At 32.8% G+C, this 11003-nt stretch overlaps 2 protein-coding genes across 2 annotated transcripts; both read right to left on the bottom strand.

The window, feature by feature from the left end:
* Positions 1-978: 978 nt before the first annotated feature.
* Positions 979-3786, bottom strand: LOC120123478 (benzyl alcohol O-benzoyltransferase-like). Its single transcript, XM_039142364.1, has 2 exons — positions 3298-3786; positions 979-1926 (listed from the first exon to the last, which is right to left on the bottom strand). The coding sequence occupies exons 1-2, from the start codon at positions 3745-3747 to the stop codon at positions 1000-1002; spliced, it is 1377 nt and encodes a 458-aa protein (XP_038998295.1). The 5' UTR covers positions 3748-3786; the 3' UTR covers positions 979-999.
* Positions 3787-9007: 5221 nt separating this feature from the next.
* LOC120123467 (benzyl alcohol O-benzoyltransferase-like) lies at positions 9008-10648 on the bottom strand. The gene is made up of 2 exons (XM_039142356.1): positions 10158-10648; positions 9008-10021 (listed from the first exon to the last, which is right to left on the bottom strand). The coding sequence occupies exons 1-2, from the start codon at positions 10605-10607 to the stop codon at positions 9095-9097; spliced, it is 1377 nt and encodes a 458-aa protein (XP_038998287.1). The 5' UTR covers positions 10608-10648; the 3' UTR covers positions 9008-9094.
* Positions 10649-11003: the final 355 nt, after the last annotated feature.

Raw genomic sequence — 11003 nt, 5'->3', positions numbered from 1 at the left:
TGTCTTGATTAGTAACACTACTGTCAATCTTGTTCGAGGCCTGACCCGAGGAAATGTTGTATTGACAATGGTTTTTAGTACTAAGGTCCCAACTTCTAATTTTTAATATTTTCTACTGATCTACCACTACTAACCCTGTATTGGACTAGCTTTCAATATGTTGTCCAATTCCTTCTCAAACTATATGTACGACACCATATTTTTATATTAGATGCGGGGAAAATATATTATTAATAGTAAATATATAAAAAAATAAAATATAACAGAATTTAAAAAATTTATGGAGCTTACTCATTTCCCCTTGATACATTCCTACTTAGTGCTTAAATTGTTTTCATTCTTAGGTTAATAGATTTTATTCATATTTAAGAGCATCCTCAGCAAGAGATTCTAATACGTACTATTCATAAAATAATATACATATATATTATTTTCATTATTACGTTATTTTCATTAATTTGATTTGTTTTAAATATATTATTTAAAAAAAAATTAAAATTCAACCAGTGATGTTTATTGGGACCTATTAATAAAATTAAATTTTTTTGTCAGATTTTTTTATATAATTGCAAAGGAAGAAATTAAACAAATTTGAGTTGTCGTTGTCTTTTATACAATTTTTAAGGAAGCATCTTCTATGAAAGATAAAAATAATTTATGTTATGACTTTGTCTCTTAATGATTATATAAAATTATAATTCATATATTTAATTATGCTCATTAAATTTTATAGATGATACTGGAAGTTTTCCCTTCTTTCTCTTAGCGAATGATAATTTTATTGAAACAAAATAAAAGTACAGTACAGCCGGGACCATTCAAACGAAAAATAGACGCTAAACATACAATAGTACAAAGATGAAAAGCAGAAATCAAAGCAAAGAGGCGGCATCAATCATCGAGCTTTGAACATAATAGACTTTGACACCAGTCATACCGTTCCTTCCCACCTTAAAAATTCAATTACCTTCATAAACATCCCTCAAATGATAATTTCTTTTACAAAGCAGAAGTTAGCTTTGATTGACTCTTCTTATCCTCCATTGGCTGCTGTTTCAACATGTTGTCCAATTCCTCCGCAAACCTTTCCATGGCTGGAGCTGGCAAACATATCGGCACCAATGTTCCAGCTTCACCTTTCTTGGTCTTTCTTGGTGTGAAAAAGCTTATCACCCCTACCGCTTTCGCTACCCCACCAAATACTGGCTTACCCCATCCGAAATCCACATCTTCCAGACCAGAATGGGTTAGATCCGATATAATGTATGAACCCATAACATTCGGGAAAAGGAGTTGTTTACCCCGAATCACCATTAAAGCTGCCACAGATTTCATATATTCCTCTGTCAACCTTGCTTTCGCTTGTTTTACTAATTCCACCGCATACCCTAATGGATTCTCACGAAGTTTTTTAACTCTTGTTATTGCTGCCGACAACACAAAAGCGTTCCCATAGTATCCCGGTGGCAATATTGGTGGATTGAATTTGAAACGTGCATTAACGACGCACATCATCCGTACCTCTTCGTTGGGGTCAATATTTATGGCAAGGGTTCGACAGCGCCATAAGAAGGCTGTTAAAAGTTCGAACTTAGTGCAACGGCGAAGGTGGGGAGGGAGAAGCCTACGAAGAAGTGAAATTTCAGCATGGCCAAAGAAGAAGGAACGTTGAACTAAGTTGTCCGATGGCCAGGTAGTGGCGGTGGAAACTTCCACTTCGTCATACTCGTGGTGCTTGAATGTAACTCGTGGTGGATCTGGGGCATCTAAGAGATGTCTTTCCCAAACCGGCTGGATCAATTGAGTGGCTTCGCCTCGTGCCATTGCTGTCACGGCAAACATGGATTGTTTTAGACCGGGACCATCGGTCATGACGTGATTCAGACGGGTGGCGAAAATAAAACCACCGCATTTCAGTCGTGTTACCTATTAACCAATAAACTGATGTTAGATAATTGAAGAAAGGTGTTCGCAGGCCACGTATCCTACTTTAAGGTGGCGTTAGGTTCATTGGAATCACTTGGAATTAGGGGAATTGGAATCCAATTCCACCATTTTCCCATGTTTGGTTCAAGTTTTCAAAAGGAGAATTAGAATCCAATGATGGAAAGTAAATTCATCCATAACATGATGGAATTGAAATCCTTTGGAGGAGAGAATGTGAAATTTGATCATACTACCCTCATCAATCTTTTGGTATTCAGGTTGGTTTTTTTTTTAAAAAATTCGGGTTCGGGTCGGTTTTCTAATTCATATATTTGGGTCAGGTTGGGTCTCGGGTGGAGGTTCCCTTGTTCTCAGGTCGGGTCAGGTGGACCAAAAACCTGACCCATGGTCATCCCTAATTATTGGGATGATTTTAACTTACGATGTTTATTAGTATGATTTTTTATAATTTATTGAAATGAATAATCAATCAATAAAATGAAAATTTAATATTTTTATAACATATTGTTACATATAAATTATAAAACAAACTAAAATCAAGCAAAAAAAACAAGAAGAGCAATTCTGTCATTTTACATTACTGATATTAAATTCCTCTGACATTTCTGCGAACTAAACAGAATATGGAATTGGATTCCAATTCAATTTCTTACCAACCAAACATGTTTCAGATTCAGATTCCAATTCCTTCACAGATTTCAATTCCCTCGTAAACATTCCAGCGAACCAAACGCCATCAAAGAGTAATGTTTTCTGGATCCTTAATGCGTTAGCTGTGTGATTTGGCTATTTCTTGTTTTAATTGTTTTTCTCGTATTCCATTGCCTGTTATGGGTCGGAGCTTTTGTGTATCCATTATACAAATTAAATGTGTAGATGGGAGTGTTTTGGCGTGGCCTCAAGGAGGACGTTTGTAACTGCAGAAGCTTTTATTGCTGTTTTGTTATCCTAATTTACCGAGTTAAGATTATTTTTCCCTTGATTAATAAAATGATTTTTGCCGAGGGAAAAAATGTTTCCGAGTAACATATATTAGGGTAAATTACGTATTTAGTCCTTCGATTAATGATGCAATTTTATTTTAGTCATTTAATTATTGTTATTCTCAAAATCATACCGAAATTATGTTTATGATTTCATTTTGGTCACCTATCATCATTGAAAAAAATTAAAATAAATTATATCGTCAGTAGTTTTGTTTATTTTTTAATGGCGAGTAACTAAAACAGAGCAAAAATATAACTTATGGTATGATTTAAAAAAAATAGTTGGATGACCAAAATAGAACCACAAGAAGAATTGGATGACTAATATGTAGTTTACCCTATTTTCGAATTGAAATTTTAGTACCTGAATCAACAACAATGGGCAATTTATCATCCCTTCAGAGCCAGGAACGTCAAAAAGGAGTTGATCAAAGCAAGGAAATGGTGGCTGAAGTTCATCACCAAAGTGTTGAAGAGTAACATCAGCGTCGGCCTTTATAAACATCACTCCTTCACCATTGCAGTCCACAATAAGCTTACCATTAGCCCCTTCCCTTAGTCTACCTGCAAATGGATAATATAAGACTAGGGTTTGTGCTAGTGCAGCCTTAATAACCTCAGCAGGATTCTTCCCTTCCATGGAAGGCTGGGGTCGATAAAAATGGATTAACGGAATTTGAAACCGGAAACTCGCTTGATCATCGATATCCGATAACGGTTTTTGTTCAAGTGGTGTAGGCTTAGCCGGAGCTACAAGTTCGGGTTTACATGTCCGAACAGTAAATGTTAGAGGAATGTCGGAAGGTGTTGCCATGGAAGGAGAATGTGATATAATAGATAAAAATAGCTAGTGTTGGGATCAGAATCAAATGATTTATATTGGAACCAAAGAGTAGGAAATTGAAGTTGTTCGGAAGTGGTCACTGAGATTGTATTTATAACCATACATATCGTGCTAAGATACCAAAATTTTAAACGGTATTCCAATGCGAAAAGTAAACTTTATCCATTTATATCCATCACTTCAAAAAATTTACTAATGCAATTGTTAAACTGCTGAAAGTGTTAATTTACCTTTTTTTTTATTAGAAGATGAATCTAACTCGATTTTCCACATTATTAACCATATACGGTACATATATTTCTTCATATTTTCTTCATATATCATACACATATATTATACAGCGTCGAGGGACTGGACTTAAACTTGAAAATCAATTCACTAATTACTAAAAACTTTGACTTATTCGAATTGTATTTTATAACTAGATTTAAACTTTAATTTTTTTTGAATCGAGTCGAATTTATGAAATTACAACTCTAAATCAATTCAGATTGAGTTTTTTCGAGTGAAAAAAATTAATTTTTTGAATCGAGACAAATTTTGGTCATCCCTATTTAGTCACCCAATTCTTCTTGGGGTTCCGATTATTAAACCAAAAAAAAAAGTTACTTGTTATTAAATTCTATTGTTTTTCAACGTTAACAGTTTAATAACACCCTATTTAATTATTTATAAACAAATAATAAAATAATATAATTTGATTGATACAAATACTCAGGAGGTCCTATATTTCTAGATCAGAATCAATTAAAATTCTCTCAAAAGAAACCAATTACTTTAGTTATAGTGTTTAAAGAGGGTATGAGTCAAATGTTTAATTATTAAAAATTTATAAATTTTAAAAATAATAAATTAATTATTTTTCCTTAAAATTTGTCCAAACGTCTAACGAGTTTAGGAAAAAATTATGAGTTTGTCAATATAAATATAATAAAAAATTCATCTAATATAATTAATAAATATTTTTATTTTAAAAATTTTATAACAGTTACGTATATATTTGGATTAAATCTAGAAAAAATATATTAATTGAAGTAATATATATTAATTTTCTTAACATAATTCATACATATTTTTATTTAGGGTAAACTACCTATTTTTACTCACATATTACTTAATTCATGTTTTAGTCATTCATCATTTATTTTTTTTAAAAATCATACATAATGTTACATTTTGGTTCTGTTTTGATCACATGCCGTTAAAAAATTAACAATGATACTAACATGATAATTTTTAATTATTTTTAAATATTGATGTGGCATTATCTTATGATGACACATTAGTATCACCATTAATTTTTAAAAGATGAGTGACCAAAACAGAATCAAAATGTAACATTAGGTATGATTTAAAATAAATCATAGTTGTATGATCAAACCAAAAACCAAATAATAAGTGAGTGACTAAAGTGTAAATTACCATATTTTCGGCATGCATATGTACCTTAATAATTACCACTCGTGCATATGTTGAAGCTAACAAAACTTATCCCAAGAAAACGTGGATTAATAATTACCTTTCACGTTTTTGTACTTTTTCCCGAGTGGATTGGGAATCAATTTTCACGTGCGTTTGAAATCTCCTGTATTCATTGTATACTAAAATCTCAATAATTGAGGATACATTAATATTTGTCGGTGTCGTACAAATAGGTGGTTGGCCCTTGTTTATCCTTTTTTATTATTAAGTTAAATTGTATTATATTTAAATTTAATAATACAAATATATTATTATTAAAACAAAAATATAATTTTAATATTTTCAAATAATAAAATTTTGTGATTAAAATAGGTAGACTTAAATCTTATTTTTAATATATATATAGATTTAATCTAACTCAATTCATAAAGATTGACCCAGACGATAAGAAAATTCTTTTGGGTTAGCGAGCATCACCAAATGCATACCCCACCCGTAATAGGACTTGATGATTCGCATATTCATTTTCATTTGATTAATAGATTAAACTAAAAATTATTATATCAAAAAAATGTGGGAGGAACAGCAACTCTTCCCAACCTCTTAATAGATTTAATCATCTACAGTTTTTTAAAAGTCATTTTTGTATTTTAATCTCATTATAATGATAATGATCCTACAATAAAAAAAATGATAAAATTATAGTAAGTATGAATATAAAAATTTATGTTAGGGATGTAAACTTAAGATACTATATTAAAATTATAGGGGATGCGAAATTAAATAATCAACAGAAAATAAAAAATTAATATTTTTAGAGGGTGTGAATGCATCCCAACACCCCTCTCGGTCCATCTTGAAACTACTATTAATATAAAATTTATACACATAAAACTTTATAATAATTTTTAAAATAAACAAGCATTTGTTTATACCACAATTTGCTTTACAAACAAGAAGGCTTAGCATATATTAATCTTCAAGCAATGTCAATAACTCCATCTTCGTAAAAAAAATTTCTAAAAAAAATTAACAATATCTAATTAGCTGACCCTATTCTCATATGTAATGGGGTGAGGGGAGGTAAGGTAGTAAGCTGCCCCAACGCCAGGTTGAAAGCAGCTTTCGTGGAAGGCCTCCGACAGTCAGAATTATGAATTGTCCATCGTGAGACTCGATCACACGACCACAATGTTAAGATCCTTACGCTGTACAATGACATGCACTAATAACTTCATTACAACACCATCCAGTGAACAGATCACTATACTCGTGTTAAAAAGGACACCAACCACCACTTCACATAGTATTTCAAATAAAATATTCCTTACTCTTCTTCCTACACTGAATTGGATAGCCTTTCAATATATTATCCAATCCTGTCTCAAATATCTCCATGGCTGCAGCTTCCATACAATTTGGTACCAATGTTTGCTATGAAATAGCTTTTGCTGGCCCTGCAAACACCGCCTTACTCCATTTTTGTTAAATCTGATATAATGTATGAACAGATAACGTCGGGAAAGAGAAGCTGTTTACCCTGAATCACCATTAAAGCTGCTACTGATTTCGCATATTCCATTGTCAGGTTTGCTTTGACTTGCTTCACTAGTTCCACTGCATTCCCCTAGTGGGTTACGGACAAATTTTTCAACTGTTGTCATTGCAGCTGGGACGACGATGGCATTCCCATAATATCCTGATGGCAGTGAGGGATTGGATCTTGGACGTAAGTTTGCAGCGCGTAGCATGCGGACCTTTTCGTCAGGGTCGATATTTAGAGCAATGGTTCGACAACGCCATAAGCAATTAGTTGTTAGGAGTTCGAACTTGATGCAATGGCAAAGGTGGGGTGGGAGTGAGAGAGTAGTTGTATAACTACCAGGTTATTATAATTGCGAGCTTAACTGTTAGACAGTTTTGTGGGCCGTTCAGCTGGCTATGTCTCTATATATTTGATAGGCCTGCTGTTGTATGGGCTTAAGTGATTTTTATATCAGTTGAATAAAATAACTGAATAATAATACTTTCTCCCCATTCTCTCTCTCTCGTTCATACTTCAGTTTGTTCTTGTTCTTCGTTAGTTGTTTTCCTCTTTACATATTAAGTATAAATTCACACATATTATCAGAGCTATTTCCGATCAGTTTCATGTGATTTGTTCGTCATTTGATCAGTTTTCTTTGCTCAGCAGTGATATTTGTTGCTCCTTCAGCCTTGTTGCTTCCTGTTTCATGCGTTTTCGGTTCAGTGAATGAAGAATTTCTCAGGTGCTATTTTTGCAATTTCCTTCTGTTATTCCCTTTATCTTTTCAGAGTTTTTCAAGAATTTAATCATAGTTGCATTATCTGCGTATTTTTCTTCATATGATGATTTTCTAGTTCTGCATATTAAAATATAAGTTTTGAATGAAGTAATTAGTTTTATTAAAAAGAGAAACTATTAAAAATTATAATAAAGTTTATTAAATTAAATATATAATTAAGATATTTTTTTATTGTTATTGACGTAAGAAATTAGTCATTTTAAATCACGCAAGAATCATATAAATAAAATGTTAAAATACCTAATAAAAAACTGAACAAAATATATATGAATATATTCAATCGTATTTGCAAACGAATAATAAAAGGAGATCAAGCTATTGAAAACCATCAACAAGCCATAAATCAGAGTCGAGTGACGTGAAAAAACTATTCACGAATGTAAATCATGTATCCAAATCTAATTTGAGGGTTTAAAATAGGAAATATCAGTATGATATTAAATAAGTGTCATCGTGATAAATTATAGTGAAGTTAAATCCAATTATGAGAAAAAAAAACAAACAAAAACAATAATAAAACGACCGAAAACATATCATAAAACATTATTATTAAAAAGTAAAAATAAGAAATATGATATAAAAAATCAAAGGTAAAAATAATATCAACGACAACAACTAACATTAAAATTAATACTACAATCTATCAACTAAAGATAAAGCAAGAGATAATCATCCTTTTAAAATTTTCTAAACAATTATGAATTTGCGTTAAAATAAAATTAAAATAATAAATTAGATAATATTTATACAATCATGTCAGGGTCAGGCCTAGGCTTAAAGTCTTGTATAAGACATGACCCAAATGAAAATGGGGTTAAAATCTTGGTAAGTCCATTTTTCGAATTTTATATTTTTGTCTAAACCCCCAAACTTTAAAGACTTAAAATTCTCAACCTTTTTTACCCATAAAAAGCACATATTCTTAAAAGATAATGAGGTATTTTGGAAAAATACTTTCGTCGCCTACCACGTTTTCTGTTATAGTGTGAGAATGAAGAGACGTGCATGGCTGTTGAAAATAATCATAAAAGATACATATATTGATATTAATGCAACGATTACGAGTGAATACTGGAAATGAGATACACATTACACTAACAATGAAAAGGCGTATAAAAGATTAAAGATTCTACTAACTAATTCCTTTACGTTGTACTAGAATTGTTTGGAGGTTGAGTAGTGGTTTGATTATAGTTTTTTTTTTTTTTGAAGTTCAAACTTGTATTTTACTTAATTCTATTCAATTTCATTCATTTAGTAACAAGAATATTAATTAAATATTAAAACTGAAGTTTTATTTTTGATTTTTTTCTTAATCCTACTGTATGCTTTGTAGCCAAACTGTTTAAGGGAACATCGTGAACTCACGGTTCATTGCAATCCACTTCATTAAAATACACAGTACTTTAACATGCAAGAAAACGTTTATTTTATTTTTGACAAAAAGAAAACCTTTATTAATATAATAACATTTATTGACATGCATTAATAACTTCATAATACAACACATACTAGTTTAACATCCAGTGAACAGATCACTACACCAATCTTAAAGACGACACCAAACACTACTTCACAGAGCATTTGAAATAAAATATTCTCCTCTTCTCCGTGCACTGAATTGGATAGCCTTTCAACATTTTGTCCAATTCTATCTCAAATCTTTCCATGGCTGGAGCTGGCAAACAAATTGGTACCAATGTTCCAGCTTCTCCTTTCTTGCTCTTGGTTGGTATGAAAAAGCTTATCGCCCCAATAGCTTTTGCTGGACCTGCAAACACTGCCTTACCCCATCCGAAATCCACGTCTTCGAATCCCATTTTCGTTAAATCCGATATGATGTATGAACCGATAACGTTGGGAAAGAGAAGCTGTTTACCCCGACTCACCATTAAAGCTGCCACAGACTTCGCGTATTCCATTGTCACGTTTGCTTTGACTTGCTTCACTAGTTCCACTGCATAGCCTAGTGGGTTACGGACAAGTTTTCCAACTGTTGTCATTGTAGCTGGGAAGACGAAGGCATTCCCATAGTATCCCGATGGCAGTGAGGGATTGGATCTAGGGCGTAAGTTTGCACAGCATAGCATGCGAACCTTTTCGTCAGTGTCGAGATTTAGAGCAATGGTTCGACAACGCCATAAGCAAGCTGTTAGGAGTTCAAACTTGGTGCAATGTCGAAGGCGGGGAGGGAGGAGCATACGAAGAACTGAAACTTCATCAGGGCCAAAGAAAAAGGAACGTTGAACCAAGTTGTCCGATGGGCAGGTGGTGGCGGCTTCCACTTCGTCGTACTCATGGTGCTTGAATGTAACTCGTGGTGGGTCTTCAGCATCTAAGAGATGTCTTTCCCAAACAGGTGAGATTGAGCAAGAGGTTGCGCCTCGCGCCATTTCGGCCATATCGGACATGAATTGTTTTATACCGGTACCATCACATATTACATGATTAAAGCGGATTGCAAAAATAAAACCTCCGTATTTTAAACGTGTTACCTGTTGATTAAGAAAATCAATTCACACTGAAATTTGGACTAGTCCATCTTAAAAAAAGAATATGTCAAATCCTAAAATACATTACTTGTACTAGTAAATATGAACTTAAAATAATGAATGATAAACTATTTATTACCTGTATTAACAACAATGGACAGTTTAACATCCCATCAGAACCTGGAACATCATAAAGGAGTTCATCGAAGCAAGGAAATGGAGGCTGAAGCGAATCACCAAACTGTTCAAGTGTAACATTAGCATCGGCCTCTATAAACATTACACCCTCGCCGGTGCAATCTACTATAAGCTTACCATTAGTCCCTTCCTTTAGTCTACCAGCAAACGGATAATAAAAGACTAGGGTTTGTGCAAGTGCCTCCCTGATAATTTTAACTGGGTCTTTCCCTTGCATGGAGGGATCAAACCTATAAAACTGGATAATCGGAATTTGAAACCGAAGACTTAGTTGATCGTCGATGTCAGATAATAGCTTACGTTCATGAGGTGTGGGCTTAGCCGGCGAGACAAACTCTCCTTTGCATCGTCGGACAGTAAATGCGAAAGGAATTTTAGAATCTATTGCCATAGTATGAAGATACCTATCTGGATGTCAAGCCTTTGCTCAAGTATTTATATACAAATTTTAGGTGGTTTTCACATGTATCTGTTTACTTGTTTCTTTGGTTCAGAAGTTATTATGTTTCACATTGAAAGGAGACGAAAATAGAAATTATTGTTATATTGGACGGTGATGGGAATGGAGATCATCTGCCCCTCATTCGACTTAGTGCCCCGCTCCGTGTCCCTTGCACCGTAGCGCGCCACGTAATAATATTTATTAGCTAGTTTCATATTTAAGTTTTTCTATACAATTTATTTATTTAATGACAAATAATAATTCAAACTAAATTATACTAAATAATATTTTTAATTATATATTTATTTATATTTATATTATATATCTTTATTACGTGAGGCACTA

Source organism: Hibiscus syriacus, unplaced genomic scaffold, assembly GCF_006381635.1.
Source record: "Hibiscus syriacus cultivar Baekdansim isolate YM2019G1 unplaced genomic scaffold, ASM638163v2 tig00001120_pilon, whole genome shotgun sequence".
NCBI lineage: Eukaryota > Viridiplantae > Streptophyta > Magnoliopsida > Malvales > Malvaceae > Hibiscus > Hibiscus syriacus.
Note: the sequence above shows the minus strand (reverse complement) of the source record. Positions and strands in the feature narration are given on the sequence as shown.